This window comes from Merops nubicus, unplaced genomic scaffold, assembly GCF_000691845.1.
Source record: "Merops nubicus isolate BGI_N331 unplaced genomic scaffold, ASM69184v1 scaffold22329, whole genome shotgun sequence".
NCBI classification, from domain to species: Eukaryota; Metazoa; Chordata; class Aves; order Coraciiformes; family Meropidae; genus Merops; species Merops nubicus.
The window spans coordinates 9609-27251 of NW_008632038.1; the positions used below are offsets into that span (position 1 = coordinate 9609).

The 17643-nt window shown below is 41.6% G+C and overlaps 2 protein-coding genes across 2 annotated transcripts in view; one reads left to right on the plus strand and one right to left on the minus strand.

Annotated features, from left to right (window-relative positions):
* The window catches only part of CASC1 (cancer susceptibility candidate 1), a 14547-nt gene extending 5420 nt beyond the window's left edge, over positions 1 to 9127 (plus strand). The window contains exons 6-13 of the mRNA XM_008947809.1: positions 1367 to 1646; positions 2588 to 2687; positions 4878 to 5047; positions 5639 to 5783; positions 6556 to 6770; positions 7425 to 7592; positions 7804 to 7917; positions 8852 to 9127. Coding sequence (XP_008946057.1) covers positions 1367 to 1646; positions 2588 to 2687; positions 4878 to 5047; positions 5639 to 5783; positions 6556 to 6770; positions 7425 to 7592; positions 7804 to 7917; positions 8852 to 9127 — 1468 coding nt within the window. The remainder of the gene's footprint in view (positions 1 to 1366; positions 1647 to 2587; positions 2688 to 4877; positions 5048 to 5638; positions 5784 to 6555; positions 6771 to 7424; positions 7593 to 7803; positions 7918 to 8851) is intronic.
* Positions 9128 to 9615: 488 nt separating this feature from the next.
* Positions 9616 to 17643, minus strand: part of LRMP (lymphoid-restricted membrane protein) — a gene marked incomplete at its 5' end in the record, with an annotated part of 34785 nt that continues 26757 nt past the window's right edge. Inside the window, 13 exon segments of the mRNA XM_008947810.1 lie at positions 9616 to 9859; positions 10928 to 11032; positions 11209 to 11310; positions 11708 to 11772; positions 11878 to 11955; positions 12619 to 12662; positions 13554 to 13701; positions 14533 to 14667; positions 15042 to 15182; positions 15737 to 15764; positions 15850 to 15904; positions 16700 to 16772; positions 16912 to 16994. Of these exon segments, the coding sequence (XP_008946058.1) occupies positions 9616 to 9859; positions 10928 to 11032; positions 11209 to 11310; positions 11708 to 11772; positions 11878 to 11955; positions 12619 to 12662; positions 13554 to 13701; positions 14533 to 14667; positions 15042 to 15182; positions 15737 to 15764; positions 15850 to 15904; positions 16700 to 16772; positions 16912 to 16994 (1301 nt within the window).

Consider the following 17643-nt stretch of genomic DNA (forward strand, 5'->3'; position numbering starts at 1 on the left):
CTGCTGAATACCATTCATTCTACAGACTCCCAGCTGGTGGGTGTCATGCTAGCCTGTTGCTAAGGAAAGCATGAGGTACATCAGTGTTTTATTAAAGGAATAGGAGTGCTTTAGATATGTATATACATAAATATATATATACACACATAAATATATAGAATTTGTGTCTTAAAATGCTTCAGTAGAACCTTGTTACTGCCACAACAGTTTTTAAAGGAAAACAATAAAACGTGCAGAGAACTGAAACTCCTCTGGAATTAATGTTAGTGCATTAAATTCTAAGTTTCTAAGCTGTTACAGTTGCTTTCAAAGCCATGACTGATGCTTTGTGCTCATTTGTCTGTAGATAAAAGATTCTAGAGCCTGGGATGCAAATATCCTCCATAGTAGGTTCTGAATCAAAGGTATTATTTTTTTAATCAGATTACCATTTAACTGATCCATATTTCAAACAAGATTTTTGAGCCAGCTTCCTATTCCTACTCTACAAATATGAGGAATAAAAGGGTAAAAGGACTTTGCTTTGACAAAGGACCTGCTGCTGTGAGGGTTCCTGAGATAAGTAGAAGGCTGGGTGTGGAGCATTGTCAGACTGGCCTGCAGGAAGAGCCCATTTGGGTTGGTGTTGAAGCCTTTTGGTCACCTTAGAGATGCACTTAAAATTTTCCATCAAGAATTAAAAAATAAATGTCACTTTACCAGAAGATTTGTAGAGCTTGTGATAAGTTGATCTTATCCCAAAAGAAGTACTACTTGATTTGTTCTGGCTTTGGTTGGGCAGGAATTGCAATGGGCAAGAAACTTCCTTATGTGACACAAGAACCCAAGGTCACAAGTTAGGAGCCTGAACTGGTGCAAGTTGGCCTCCTGTGCTGCTCTCAGCCCGTTTCCTACCCTGTCACAAGGATCAGTAGCTGTACAATACCGCTGGGTGTCAAAATTACCCTTGCATCTGTGTTTCTGTTGGGTTTTCTGTAGAAGATGCTGAGCCTGATGTAACACAGACAGCTGGTGACTTCACCTGTGTAGGGTTTGCCCATTAAACTGCTGAGTTTTACCAGGAATATACTGTGCAGAAGAGCTGCCATCTGATTCTGCCTCATTGTCATCCTATCAAGACTGTTATTTTTACAGCTCCTGATCCCCTTAATGCAGTTACAGCTTTTCTGGAGGGGCTTACAGGCAGCTGTCAGCACAGGACAGGACATGTATCGTGTCACCCAACTTTATTTCTTAGACTGTGCCACGCGACACAAGAAAATTTGGGTGACTATTAGTGTAGAACACCAGTTTGAATACTTATGAAGAAATATGTGTGTTGCCAATCTTGCTAGGGAACGTTATTTTTTTTAACTGTTATTTACAGGTTCAAAACTCACATGTTTTATGATGCACAGCATGGATTTGACCTTCCAAAGTCACTGGCTCTGAGCAGCGTTGCTGTTCGCATATTGCACACTCGTTACGATCACGTCTCTCCCCTCTGGCTGCAGTGTCAGACTGTGCCAACACTGGAGGTCTTAGATAGCAAAGAATTTACTCAGCGTTCAGAATGCAATGTAAAAGAACCAGAAGAAAAGGAAAAGACAGCCAGAGAAGAGCCCAGCATGCCCGCTGAGGAAGAAAAGTGTTCTGATGGCAGAAAGGTAGGCTAAAAAAAAAGTCATAGAAGGGTGTTCTACAGTGCTTGTGTAACTTGAGGCCCAGTTGCAGCATCCTGTGGCTGGGAGAGACAGGTTCTTAAACTTTTTATATAGAAAAGGCAGCTTGGGGTCGTACTTCATAGATCTTCTTGAGGGAATGGAAGGATGAATGACCAGCCATTGTCACAGAGAAGGTAGAAGGGAAGTTTGGACAGGTGTGGTAGTTGCCGTGCTGTTGAGTTAACCTTTGGTTGGAGGTTTAAGAGTAGGATCAAGCCATGAGGAACATCAGATACTGTTGTAAGGTATTTCCATCAGTCTCTGACATGTCCAGATGAATGGATTCTGCTTCTGAGGAGCTGACAGCCCCATAAAATGGATGCAGGAATCTGGTACGAGGGAAATGTGCAGTGCTGGGCATGGGGTTGAGAGCTCAGTGGGTACAGTTGTGCAGCTGTGCAGCTGTGTGTGCTGAGGCTCTTGCCAGCAGAGGGCTGCAGATAAATGACTTGGGTTCTTAATTCAAAATTTCTGCACAAATAGCTAAACTATCATGTTTTATGCCTTCCTTATACATTTGGAGCAACGAGCTTTGCCTTTTCCTTTTCAGTCCCTGACACTTTTGTGGTCAAACAGTGCCTGAAATCTCATTCTTCTTGGTTTCTTTTTTCTCTTTGTGTGACAAATCTTTTGGCAGTTTTCACCTACATTTTTCAGACTTCAGGCTCCTCATTTCATCCCTTCTCTTTTTCTTTCCCAGGTCATAGGCTTTTTCTCAGTGCAGTTGTGTTGCTTTTCCTGTTCCCTCTGAAGACTCCACTTCTCTCAGCTTTCTGAGACAGCTCTGTACGCTTTCTCCTTGGGCCTCCTGAAGGAGGTTCCACCCTCTTCTTTACTGTGACTGTCTCTGACTAAGGGAAAAAAGTCTCTTGCTTTTTATACAGAGTCCTGTCTCATTTAAAGAAAACAGCAATAGTATAGCTGATATAAATGGTACAGAGGAGGAAACTGAGAAGAAATCAGAAATCTTGGACCTATCACAAGGTATTTGGTTAGCTTTTATGTGCTGCATTGCAGAAGTACTTGTTCTAAGTATTTTATTTCACATATGAAAACATTGTGATATAGATCTGTGTGAATGGAACAAAGTTCATAATTATATCGGTGTTTTCATAACACTTGAGTGTTGTTGACATTCCTGTTAATGATTGTTCAATGCAGGGAGAAAATGGGACAAATAGGAAAACCGATTTTGTCTCCACACTTGATTTGGTTCATGTTTATTACATTTATGTACATTTGTGTATTACTGTGCATATCTTCATGTGTGTTTCTGGGTGAGACACACAGTCTCTATGAATCTGCCAGGCTGCCTTGAGATAGACTTCCTTAGAAAAAACTGATTCAGATGGGTATACTGGTAGGCACTTGGGTATTGCTGGGTGTTAAATGTGTGCTTAAAGTGAGGTACATGCTGATATGCTTTCCTAAAAGAGGGCCTAAATCTGGGAATTAAAACTAACTGTCTCACCTAAGTTATGTTACAAATTTCTTCAGTGTTGTGGTGTCCTTTTGTTGTGGGTTAATGAGGGAGTTTTCTTGTAGTGCTGTGTTAAACAGCTGCAAACTGGCTGGCATAGTTTAGCTGAACTGTACAGCCTTCTCCTTGTTAAAAAAAAAAAAACAAAAAACAACCCACCCCCCACCTCTTTGTGCTGAGTACAGTCCAGGCACCCACTTGTCAGACGAGACTCTAAAGGCCACCCAAACCAGATGGTTTTCAGGAGAATATAAAGAACTTGGGCTTCATTTGGAGGAATTTGCTATTTTATTTCAATAAGGCTTTGAAAAACCTGCCCCAGGATGAGGTGACATGTGCACAGAAGGGCACTCATCATACCCAAATTGCTTCAAGCTTGTTTATCTGCTTAAACAAGGAGAAGGCTCCTGAAATGCTGCTTTGGCTGGCATGCTAATGATTTGCAAACCCTTCAACCACTTTATTTCAAAACAGGGCTGCAAGGACACTCAGTTACCACAAATTCAGTGAGAGCAGGCAGTGAGGTAGATGAGAGGAAAAAACAGTATTGCAACAACAGGGAAAAGAGCAAGAGCTACTCCAGTTCTCTGGATTTAACTTCATTGTGCCAGTGTTTAGATGTTAATTTAACTTGAGAGAATGAACATTTGGTTTAGACGACATAATATTTACTTAAATAATATGTATTTAAATATTTTTGTAGTGTTATTTCAAAAAGCAAGTTGAAGTGTAAGCTTCCACTCTGGCTGGTAGTAAAATGGTTTTCCTGTCATTCCTGCAAAAGGTCATTATGTTGTTGTGTGTGTGAATGCAGTGTAATGCAACTATATCCCCATCTTCACTTGGTTTTTTAAAAGCTTGAAGACAGTTTAGATAGATAATGAATTTTTTGATATTATCTCATTCACGAAAAGCAAATTTCCTAATACTTACAGTAGTTGTTTTTACAGTTTTTCTTGATCCTTGAACACTTTTCCTTGATCCTTGTCATGCATAACTTCATCTCCCTTCTGTAGCAGCTGGTGGAAGGTTTTATGGGGGTTTGTTGGAGTGCTTTTTTTAAGAAAATATTTCTGGGCATTTTTGTCCATGGCAAATAACATTTTATAATTAATCAAAACATCAATTCATACATATATGTATTATATACCTAATTATCTATATGTCTGCATTATCTTTGTTATCTGAAAATTTTTTCACATTAAGTCACTTTTGCTCTTCATAAATATAGTTTCTTTCACCTTCAGCACATGACCTGTATGTGCTTTATATATTTTTGCCTCATTTCTTGTCATACCAATAAAATGTTACTAACTCTGTCCAGAATCTACTCTGTTGTATACTTGTGAAATTCTCCTGTGATTAATGATGTGACTCATTTTGTCAGTAAAACATTATTCCTCTATAAAGCATTTTGAAATGACTACAAAGTCAGAGCAGAGATTAATCTGTTAAAAACCTCACTGCCAAAACAAGACATACTTTTCAATTGCCCAGCTGTCTGTTTTTCCTTGCATTTCAGTTCTTAAAAGATTTGGGGCACACCAGTAGATGGGGCTGAAATGCTGCAGAATGTAAAGCACTTAAAGCACGTGGGCTTCTTGGGCAAAAGTGAATAATAATAGAAGTGGCAAATTTCACTGTCTTAGTTTAAGCACTGAGTTAACTCATGTTGTTTGGTTATTTTTGATCAGTGGTTGCAGAGCCACTGATGCATGAAGAGATGAATGAAAGAGAAGAGGCCATAACTGATGAGAAGGTTGTTGATTTGGAGCAGCTTGTCCCCGTGGGGGGGGTGTACCACATCCACGCCCTGCAGCTGCCGCCACAGGTCAAGCAAATCAAGGACTGGAGCATGGTGGAGGTAAGTGAGGAAAGAGGCTACATCACGAGCATTTCATCCTTGAAGAGCTGTGCCTGAGGTGTGTCACCACCACGTGTGCAGCGTGGATGATTTCTTGAGCAGCCAACTGAAGGTCCAAGGGTTCAAATAATTTTTCAGTTACCCTCAGCCAATTTTTGGAGCCACTGGGGCCTGGAGGGAACACTGCACTTAGAGAAGCATATGCTCAGTCAGTGCTCACCAGCACCCTTGGCACTGTGTGGACAAAGTGGAATTGTAGCTGGTTCTGCCTCTCAGGTGCTCTTGGGTATTGTTTTTGGAGACTGCAGATTTATTGAAAAAGGACTGTACCTGCTGTGTGGGTCTGCCTGAAGGGTGCCACTGACAGCACGTGAAGGTTCAAGGGCCTGCAAGCAGTCACCCTTCTACTGCCTTCAACACTGTAGTTGGAAACATGCAATATCAGCAGACCATTAACAGTAATAAACTCCAAATTGTGTGTTAGGAGCCTCTGCAGGTGATTAGGCTGGCATAAAGAAAAACTTTAAAAAGAAGACTATTGCATTTTCTTCTAAAAAAAATGTAATCTGTCCTTTTCCTGTGTGTCCAAAGTTACTTGATGTTGGGTTGGCAGCATACCCCTATCCCCCAGAAGGGGCTGAAGATGCCACACAGCCACCAGTACAGATAACCCTTGGGCTCTCTGACAACGTGATGTATTTTAAGAATCCTGTGGTAGCCCGATGGAATCCTGCAGGTATGGACTCAGGACACAAACTGATTTTAATTTAGTCTGAATAATAGAATTTATACCAGAGTTTGACTACTTCTAGAAGCCAGCTGTAAAGATAAGGGCCAATTCAGAGCCCAGAAATAATCTGGGGACTTCAGTGTTAATTGATACAGGGGGGTTTTTTTGTTGTTATAGGGTTGTTTTGGGATTTTTTTGGGGGGTTCTGTTGAAGCTTTTTAGCATGAATGGAAAAATATACACACCATTTAGTGGGTAACAGTACAACTGTACACCACAAATTGGGCTGTACTATGATAAAGCCACGCTCAGTCCATTTTGAGCCAAATTAGCTCCTAGCAGCATGCATTAAGTAAAAATATGAAAAGGTTAAAAATGAGATGTGATATTCTAGTTATTAGATAAAAACAACATAACTCTGACTTAACATTTATGAAAGAGAGCAGAACCTATTAAAAAGGCTTGGTAGTTGAAGTAGTTATTGAAAATGAGTTTGTTGACTGCTCTGTAGCATGTAAGAAACATTTGCATTAGTATTAGCCCTTCTGAGACCAAGGCAAAGCTTTCCCCTTAAAATTAGCCCAATCTCGTACCTAATGACAATTAAAATAAAGGAATTTTTTGTCTTACAGGAATCCTTTTTATGTTATTCCTAATATTTAATCTTAACTGCGAATGTTAGTTAACCTTGGATGTCTTTACTAGTTCTTCCCTAGCACCTATCACAAGCAGAAGCTTTACAGACACATCTTTGTATTCTTTCATCCCTTTTGTGAAGGCCAGTACTGGAGAACTGATGGCATCAGCAATGTAACCTATGACAGGCAGGAGAAGAGTGTCACCTTTGAGATGGGCACCTTCTGTACAGTTACACTGCTCCAGGATGCCCACCTCCACCTGCCCTACCAGGCATGGGAGCTGCGGCCCACTGGTGTGGATGAGGCACTACTTGTACTTACCACAGTCTTTGCAACAATTCAGATAGAAATTAAGGTATTGTATTTTTTTTTTTATATAAAACATTGGCAGATTTTAAAAAAAAAAAATATTAATGTCTTTTATGAAGAACTTGGGATGTTTCCACAGGAGCAATTTGAGTATCAGTGATGATGAGGGAGGATCTCTTCCTGCCCAAGCACTGAGGATTATTTAACTAGTGGTTGACTTATTTTCCATGAACTGGTCATAGGAAAGCATCTGCCTGTATTCTGCCATTTCCAGTAGGTGCTGTGATACTGATACCTCCTCCCTGGATTCAAGACTCTTTCACTGGCTACAGACTTAAAAATTGTTCCTCTCTCCTCTCAGCTACACCATGAGAAATAAAAGCATTCCCAACAACCTACTACTGGTACTTGTTCCTTCCAAAGGTTCAGGTTACATGGTACAGCTCATTGCTGCATAAATCAGTTCAGTAACAGACATGTTTAAGAGAGCCTGGATGAGCATAATTGTGGGCCAGTAGACCAGCACCATCATTTCTGAAACCCCCCAGAGAAGTGGCCTTCTTCTGGCTTTGTCAGTGCACAGCCCAGAGGGACAGATGAGGTCCACAGGATCCCACATAGTGAGATACTAACATTTGATGCCTGAAGCAGAAAACTGCTTTCACAACCAGTAAGTTGCTTTCCCTGGTTTGCACAACAGGGTCACCAGTGCATGTTGTCTGCAGTAGTGGTGGGAGAGGAGGAGGTGCTTTCCCACATCACAGGGAAGTGGCTAAGTCCCATTGACCTAAGAGCAGTTCTGAAACAGGCTGGTGTGAATATCTTCCCAGGAGAACATTCTCACAAGTATGTCTCTGTGAGCCAGAAGGTGAGTGCACGAGTGGATGGCCTTCCTCTTGTTTTTCCTACCCCCTTTTCACATAGGTAAAGTTCTTTTTCTATGAAGAATGAATACTTGCTGTGCAGAATCAGGTGTTCTGGCAGCTTAGCCAGTGGATACTGGTTACATCAGGCTTTTGCTAACATTTGTATAACACAGAGAATTATTTTTTTCTCTAACTTGTCCTTTTGCATTGCAGGCTCCCCTAGCAGAAGTTAGGGCCTATCAGCAGATGGCACTGGCTGCATCTGCTTTTGCTTTTGCCTGGAGCAAGTGGAATCTAGAAGCAGGTCAAGAGCAAGTAGTGTTCAAGGTTTGTGGATTTAGACTAAACTTAGAGTAAACCAGCACAGAACTTTGTCACAGTTAGAAATACACTGTTAGAAACAACTTCTGTAGGTAATGCTCAGTCTTCAACCCCTGCCTGTGGTCTTAGAATGTAGATTTGGGGGTGACTGCTTTGCAGCTTCAGTAAAGCTTCAGAGAAGGAACAGTTCATGCCGCTGAGAGATTTCTAAGGGAACCCATCTCAGTAACAAAGGTACATAGCAATGTGCTAGGATGTGTGTTAGGGCAGCTACTGAGGCTTTAGCCAAAGCTGGGATGATAGAGCTGGATGCTGATTTTGATAAAGTAGCCTGCTGGAGGGGTCCTCCAACCAGCAATCTGATTTCAAGCTTCATAATTATCCATGTGGGGTGTCATTTGTTCCCTGCTGTAAAGGAGAGAATGAGCAACTTAAGCAGTGATTTGTTTCCATCCATCAGCTAGAACACATGTGGTTAAAAACCTCACCCAGACAAACAAATACTCCCAGTGGTGGCTGTAGATACAGAACATACCATACTGTTGAAATCTTGACCAGCTCTCTCTCTGAAGTTTAAATGTGTGACATAGACAAACATTTAGCTCAATACTTAATCCCAGGAGCAAGACCTAAAACAAATGGCTCCTGCTGCACTTAGCTCCTCACTCCCCAGGAGGCAGGAGCAGCAGCTGGAGTGGCCAAACCCTGCATGTCACAGAAGCAAACTGGAGGGAAGATTTTGATGTTAATGCAGTACCTGGTACAGAGTCCCTTAGGCACAGGGAGCTAACATTGCTTGAGGAGTTCAAAGCAGCACCTTGAGTTTTGTTTCTGTATGACACTCCTGCAGACACTAGAATTTAGAATTTCATACTAGAGTTTATACTCTGGTAGTGGCACAGGCTCCGTCTTACAGCAATCTTTTTTTTTCCTGCCATAGGTAAGGGAACATCTTAGAGCAGATTCTGTCAACAACAAAGACTGGTCTCTTTACATGTTTAATGGTCAGAGAGCACAAAAGCTCAAGATGACTGAAACCAGTGAAGCTTTTTCAACAGAGCTGGAAGAAGATTCTGAATTTCACTCCACACTGCACCATATGCTTAAGGACTTTGCCAGCCAAGAAGCAATGGATAAAGTGGAAGCAGCTACCTTCCTGTTTGTTGATGTTGTGTATCAGCTGCTCCTGGCCACAAGAGTTTTAACATACTCTTGAATACTGAATGCTTTCCTTCAAAACTTTATTATCAAAAGCTTTCAGTAAAGTTACATTTCAGGTCTTGAATCCTTTTCAATTCAAAGCATTGCAACAGCTTCCATGACTAAAATGCAGCATTTTAATCTTGTTAAAGCAAACGAAGTCCTTTATTCTCTTGTGGCTAGACCACTTCGTCGCACATTTATTGTTAGCTATGTTCAACTGTTTCACTGTAAACCTGAATGGAACTGAGACCCTTTTAGGTACTTGAAAAGATGACCTTTGTCAGAATGGGGAAAAAAAAAATGAAAAATTTTCATATTTTTTTTTTTAAGTCATGCTAAAAAAAAAAAAGACAACAACAACAACAAATAAAAGAAAACAAAAAACCCCACCCCGTTGCCTCCAAAACCACCCACACCCCAAACATGTACCCTTAGATATACTGAGGTTCTCATACTGTTATCCATAGCTTGGAGGTATAACTACAGGAGTCAGAACCTTTGTTATACTGGGGGTGGTCCATAGTGTTGAAGTCCTATATATGGCCACAACAGCTGCTGTAGTAAAGTCCAGGAGTCCCCAGTTCCTACAGGTGCTGCATCTGCTGGTCTTTGAAGAGACAGCCCAGTAAGGAAGCTTGTGATAGCAGCAAGCAGTACCAGGATGGAAACAGAAAGCCAGAAAGTTTTGTTAGCGTTGGAAAAGGAAGTCTTGAAACGGGATATCCACGATGACACTAAATTGTACCTGCACAGGAGAGGAAGTCAGCATGCTTGAGTTGTTCTTCAGAACTTGGAAGCTCTCTTCCCACCCCCCAAACATACAGATCCTTAACTGTCCAGCAGGACAATGTTGTTACTGCATTGGAAGCCAAGTACAGTGACAGGTTATGTCCTGGGTTTAAAATGCAGACTTCAGTAAGCAAGCTCTTGACAAGCTATTTAGGTGATTGACCCAACTCCCAAGCCCACTCGTGCTCCCTGTACCACACACAGTTTCTGAAGAGGATTCACCAAACCTGCCTTGCAGATCATCAAGTCATCTTGCCTGTAGGAAGCACTGAAGGTGCTAACCTTATGTTTTATTGGTTTCTAGGGCTTTGGTGCCTTCCCTGAGGTTAGGGAGAAGTCTCACTCTCATTGGCTATCCAAATCCTAGACCTCTCATGACATTAGGCATCTCCATTCTTTATCAAACAATAGAAAAATAATGCTCTACTTGTTTCTTGCTGTCTTCTCAGTTTTGCATACTGCCATAATTATTTCATCTCCCCCTTGATCAGGAATGCTCCCAGTGGAGATATAGTGTTGTTCATTCATATGGAATAAACAGTTTCTCTGCAGAGACAGCAGACCTCCTTTCCTGTAAGGCAGGGGCTTCCAAGGGACACTGTTTTAGGACAGCAATCCCTTCCTTGACTTGAGATAATTGGAGAAATTAGGAGGAATAGTCAGGAGTTGGTCTTGATAATTACTTGTGTCTCAGCATATGCCAAAGCTGCTGGTAAACTTTGCACAGGCCTCAAATCCTTGATCATCTTCACAAGAGTACATGTTAGCATGACCTAGTAGCCTACCTGTAACAGCTGTCACAAAGTAAATGAAAGATGGGGTCATAGCAGGAGGCTCCTCTTTACTTCACAATTTAGAATGGGTAATGAGTCCCTGACTGGACAAGTCTGGCACCCAAGATCACTCATTCCTGGTTGCTTTGATTAAGAAGTGAGTGTTAATCAAACCAAAGCTACAGCTTTGCTTCCTCTTACCACCTCCATCACCCAAACACTGCTTCACCTCACGATGTGAGAAAACTTACACTGACTCCAGATTCCATTTGGATGAATGTTTCCCTTTTCCAGAAACACTCTCCTTCCTGGATGGTGGCTCTTGGACTTAAGCAGGAGAGTCTGACTGCTCATTTCTGTAAGGAAGCATCAACAGTTCCAAAGCTTTTCCATCAAGCAGTCAGTGTGACACTGCTGACAACAGCTTGACTGTATAGCCTGGGTCAGGTGGTGGGCAGTTAAGGGTTCATTAAAACCAAACCAACCCACCACACACACACACCCCTACCTCAGAGGCTGCTGCTGAACTTACTTTGTTTCGGACTGTTCATCTTCATACTCTGCCCAGGAGTAGGTGCTCATGAAGCGCTGGAGTGAAGGACGCTTCTCATTCTGCTTTGCTCCTAGTCGGCCCCTGTCACATTTCAAACACAACGTGCCTCAGTTTCCCCATCAGATACATAGCAGGAAATAAATTCAGCAGCAGGCTACTCAGTTGAGTAGGCCTTAGACAAATAAGTTTCAAAATCAGTTGCCTAAAATTAGGATTGTGGTGGGTCTTTTTCCTCACACCAAATCCATCAGTGCTGTTTCATGTTCTAGCTCTAATGCAAGACAGTCAAGGTAATTTAAAAAGAAAAAGCTGTGACATGTAGCCACAGAGGCTCATTTACCTACTGAAGCACAAAATTTCCATGATAGATACAGCCTGAATGTTATTATACCTCAAGATGCCCCATAAGCTGCTTAAGACAGGCACATCCTGACCTGAAAATTTAACCACATTCAAAGACAAGCCCAAGTAACTTTACCAACTGCTTGATCTCCTGTGGAATTTATCACTCCATTCATCTCCTTCAGGTTGATGGAGCTGGGCCTAGAGAAGAAGTTTTTACACACTTACTGCACTGGCATTTTCATGCTTCAGCCCAGCCAGTTTTGAGAAAGTAAAGTGCCTCACCACCTGGGAATCCTTACTTACCAGGGGCAACCCAATCCCTGCACCTCCGGCACTCCTAGGCAATGCTGCAAGGCTAACTCTTCGTAGGGATGATGATGGCTATACAAACAAGAGGCATTACTGACTGACTGCATTACTCACTGATCACATGAAATACCATCTGTTTTTATAGAAATTGTATAGGGGGAAAAAAAATAGATGTTGATACTTAGCTTGAAGAGACACACAAAAGAATGAAATCATAAATGCAGCCCACACCATATTCTTTAAAGCAGTATTTTCCACACAAATTGCTTTTCCCCTGTGAAGCATCTGAAGTGAGGCTGGCTATAGAGCTTCCAGAAAAATGCCAAAACTCAACATGCCTAAATTCTCCTAATGGTGCTCGCAGGAATTCCTGCAGTCACTTTGAATTGCTCCTATCTATTTTTTTTCCATCTTTCTGTAATCCTAATGAGAGAACCACACATGAAAGTTATTTCTTAAGCACTGCATAGACCACATCCATTGCAGCTTCTGTGAACACACCATCTTTTAAGCAGGACCACATGCAGTTCCCTTGGATTGGTGGGATTAGATAGAGGTGATTGAAAAATATGTCCTTGTGTTTGGTGACATCAGCCCATACTTGAGACAGAAAAGCACCAAGTAGCAGAACACCAGCCCATGACAAAGCAAAGAAAAAAAAAAAAAAAAACAACACATCACACACACACTTAAAAATACACTTGAAATTTCATGTTAGGCTGTAAAGGCCATTACCTTGAAATTAAAAGAATTTGGTAGCTTTTTATTTGTAGATTCATCTGTGAAGAGATCAAACGTCAGAAAAAGCTCAGTGCATTCCTGTAAGCCTATCTGCAACAAAAGGTCTGATTTTTTTTGAGCAAAGAGTGTATCCAAGTACTCTCAGAAAGCAGAAATGAGGTTTCAGGAAAAAGTTTTCTATTTCATTAGATAAGTGCATAATAGTTACACACTATACATCCTCTACAGTCAATTTTCTGTGGCTATCATTAAGTGTATTCTGTTATCAATGGAGTATCCTGTTAGAGGACAATCTTTTATAGTCAGGGAGGGATAGCCTGTGATTCAGAAAGCTCCTGCAAGGATTTTACTGGTGTGCTAGGCTGTCTCTTCTGATTTTAAAATACATGCTCTATTTCTCAGAAGCATTTAATCCTCCTCTGACAAAGCCACAAGAACACAGTGCTGTCTGGAAACCTGACCACTGTACCATCTGCTTAGAGGAGGAAATTCAGAGCACCTGCACTTCAGGAGTCCACAGTTTGTATTTAGAAAAGAGCAGGAAGCATCTGTAGAGAGCAGTCAAAGCTCAGTGACCCAGAAATAGATACCAGGAGTGCTCCAGTGCAAGTGAGTACCCAAATTTACTGCTCACAAAGAATAAGGTCATCACTGCCATATGCAATGTGCTTTTCTAAAAGCCAGAACACTACTGCATGCTGGCAATGCTTCCCTCTAACCTCTCCAAGTTTCATGGCAGTTTACATACAAGTCTAATTTCAGAAAGCTGTTTCTGATATTGTTAATTGCTATTTCCCCCCCCCCCCCAGGTTTTAGGAAAGGAAATAACAGTCATATAACCCCTCCACCTAATGTATTGTGCTTCAGCTAGGTAAGGGTCTATCTGGCAGGTGCTAGAAAGGGGAAAGAAAGCAGCTCTTCCCAGTTACCTCGATCCCCAAGAGTACTAAAGGATCTCTCATTCTGCAGCAGGACCTGTTTCAGCTCCTCGAGCTCGGCGTGTTCTTTCGCATACATGCGCTTCAGGTTCTCCACGTGTTGAATCATGACTTCCACAGCCTTGCTGACACGGCTCTCCTAACAGAGCAGGGGGGACAGCAGCAGGAAAAGAGGTGGCTCTTTGAGGAACTGCATCACGTTTAGAGTTTAAGACCTTCTTTAACATTTAAACAACATTCTTTAACCACCTACTTTCATTGCGTATCACCGTGATGCAACACCCTCCGTTCTGTCCACCCTTTCCAACTTTCACTGCAACCCATTTCCCAACACAAGCCCAAGTTCCACAGGTCTCATTTCTGCAGTGATTACTCTTATCCTAAAATAAGCCAGTCTTCATTTTCTGAGCCCTTACAACTCCTCCTCACGCCTTTCTCTGATCTACAGTTTCAGCTGCCACCACGCACTTGCTAGTATTGCCAAGCTGTATTTTCATGCTGTTCTTTGGCATTATACACAATTACACATAACATTTGAGCAGGTCTTTATAAAATTCCATACATTTTTCTTATTAGCTACCTTTTTCATAAGGCACAGAATTACCATCAGAGCATCAAGACTTGCTACCACATTGCATTCTTGTGCTCTCTACTGTATACATCTCTCTAGGGCAAAGTTTTTCTGGATTTTTGATTTATTTTCCTTTTAAATCAGGACTATATTTCTGTTGGTTTTGAACAATGCTAGAGCAATGTAGCTGCTCTCACCTGTGCCTGGGATCCCCTATAACACCACAAACAGCGATCAGTGAAAAGAAAGCCAGGACTAAGCTGTACTGCTCAGACGTTACATACACAAGATTCCCAAATCTAATTCTGGAATTAGAAGCTTAGCAAACAGCTACAGCTGTCCTTTTACATCTAGAAGCTTTATACTTTGTACAAAATACATTTACACAGAAGCAATTACCTGATTAATAGCTCCCAACATCTCTGCTCTACTGGCAACTCGGGATGCATACTGGCTGAGGAACTGCAAGCTTTTCTGCAACTTCTTAATGATCTCCTGCGCTTGGTTGTCTTCTTCACACAAAGGAACTAAAGCCTAAGAAGCATATTGGTAAAACCAACAGTGGGAGCTGTTAGTGTGTGCCTGAACAACTCCTCAGAGTCATCAGCTGACTTCACCCTTCTTTCTCTACTGTCACAAGACCAGCATCCTTGATCAGTGTAAGCTGGACACAGACCTTCAGTGGGCAAAGATTTCAGCTTACCTTGCATAAAATCAGCTGCAGACAGGGGTTCTTCCCCAATATCTGGGCAATAGAAAGCTTCCCCACTGCCTGAGCACTCAGATGAAGGCTACCCCTCATAGTACAAAGTCTCTCCTACTCCAAGTGCATCATTTAAGAGCTTAGTTCAGTTTTGCTTATCATGTATTACACTCACACACAGACACCAGTCTTGGCCTATACTAACCTCTAACATCTTTTGAGCATTTGATATCTCCTTTTTCAAATTTTCTTCAGCCAAGTCTCGGGACCTCTCTTCAAGCCTCACTCTCTTGTCCAAGGTAAACAAGTCACATTTAAAACCTAAAGACAACCTCAGAAATTCAGCCTGTTATGGGAGAGGAAAAGAGTTTGGAATAACCCAAGTGATGCAGAAGGTGTTAAAGTAGATTTGGACATAATGTGACATTTGGGTCTACACCCTGCAAACAAAGTTACAGGATGGGTACAGAAGAGAAAGGAAACATGTCCCAGTTCCACAAAGCTCATCTCCCATCTGCAGCGATGAGGGAGATAATCAGCAGCCAGAATAGGTGATATCCCAGCAGCACACAGTGTGCCATCTGTGTCTTTTGACAAAACTGTCTTAAATCAGCACACTCTGCCTGGGAGGAGGTCACATCTATGGTCCTTCAAGCTTGCAAACAAATGTTTCAGTAGTGAAAAATCTTTTGTTCTGTTTTACAGATTTCCACCTTCTCCCATCCCTTCTGAAATTTCCATTGGGCTTGGAAAGACAGATTTCAAAAGCCAATTTATAGAAATACATTCAGTTTAAGCTACTCACCATAATTCTTTTACATAGGACAAGATATTAATCAGGGCTTACCTACAAGATCTGTTGTTAGAGATACTTAAGTAATACAAGCAGTCAAGACTTACCTCCACTTCTTTCTCATTAGGGCAGTCACTGTAGGATAAGAAGCAGCAATCATATAACATACTGCAGCTTTAAATTCATACCTGCAGGCAGCACTGGAAGTCAAAACACTTACGGCTCGTTTTGCTTTGTTTTATCTCCTTTAATGCCACTTGCAGTGGGTGAACTCCCTGAGAAGAGAGAAAAAGTAGTTCTCACACAAAAGTTAAAAAACAGCCTCCCAAAACCTGCTTGTGGAAGTCTTTTAAGCTCCAACAGAAGCCACTGTTAGATATCTCCTGTGTTAAGCTCTTGCCAGTAAAAACTGGTGTCTCTCAGAGTTAGAGCATCAGTGAGACAGCACAGTACTGTCAATTGTACAAAACCCCAGAAGTTAGTTGTTTAGTTGGCTTCAACTGATGTCAAATCAGTACAGGAATGGTTAATTATAGGTTTTGGCTTAAGTCTCCAGCTCATAAGTTCAGGATATTACATGACTTACTCTATCACCAGCTTTTAGTGAACTCCAAAGGCTAGAGGTTTTGTGACTAGAAGAGTGGAGAGGTCAAAGCACAGTTCAGTAGAAACATTGTGCTTATCTCTATCATATCACCCCAAGCTCTACTTAGCATAGAAGATGCTGCTCTACAAATATTTCAGGAGGGTGGGCACAGCAGAATCATTTCAAATATGCCAACTCCTTTGTAACTTCTAAGAATTTTCCCTCCTGTCTAGAGGAAGATTGAGCTAATTAGATCAGTGTTGGTAGAAATCAGAGAAGCAGGTTTTTGCACAGTAATGTTTGCCTTCTTTCCTCTGCTAATCTGTTCTGATCTCTAATTGCAACTACTATTCATTAAAACACTCTAATAATAACTGGTAGGGGGCAGGCAGCTCTCTGCACCTCTTTACACAGCTTCTGACCCAGGTGACCAAGGCACACGCTCTGGTGAATTACATGAGTGTGTTCAGCAAAAACCTCTTACCTTTCCTACTGGGAACCACAGCTGGTGCTTCCTCACTCTGCTCTTTATTATTTTTCTTTTCCTGGTCCACCTCCTAAAGGCATATCAGAGAGCAGTTATAGCAAGGGAACAGCCCCACCACCACGGGAGGGGTCTGTGCCCTCCTGCAGTATTTCCCTCTGTCACTGCTCAGCCAAACCAGTTCCAGGTTTTGCTGGCACTGGGACTCTTACCGGGTCTTGATTTAAAACATTTTGAAATGTGGCTTTGTGTTCTTCTGTCATGGGGCAGAATTCCTTCTTGGTCAGGTCTGCTCCTAGGGAGAAACATTCCCAAAAACAAATGTCATGATGAAAACACAGTAAGCCTCCAACATCCAGCGTACTAGCCATGGACCAAGAGGGCTAAATACAACTGCAGCTAATACCAGGAGTGGGCATTAAGAAGGAGAGGCAGCAGCAAAGAACACTATAAAGACATAAAGGAAGAAGTGTGATTATGGTTGGCTTGGAAAAAAATCCCAATAAGAAGTGTAAAATCTCTACAGGCAAGAACATTACTCCTGGTAGTAGTTAGTCTAGTTGAAGTTGCAAGAGTAATATTCCCTTGGATGAATGAATTTCATTATTTTGATACCAGCATAGGGTTTGTTTTCTGTTTAAAGAAACACTTAAATTTTATCTGGAAATCTGTAAGCACAGGCACATGTTAAAAAAGACATGCACAAACTGACAGAAGTAATGAGTATTTGATATTCTTTAATGTGAAAAAAGACACAAGTGTAGTGAAGAAATAGATGCTACTTCAGCTGCCATTACAGAGGAGCTCAAGTACAACCAAGTCATGAAATCCATACAGCTGTGGTATTTCATATGTCTATAAGCCTCAGTCTGCCACTTGAACTGTCCTTTGTACCTAAAAACTTAACAAGCAGGGTGCAGATAGAGCCAACAAAATAACTCTTT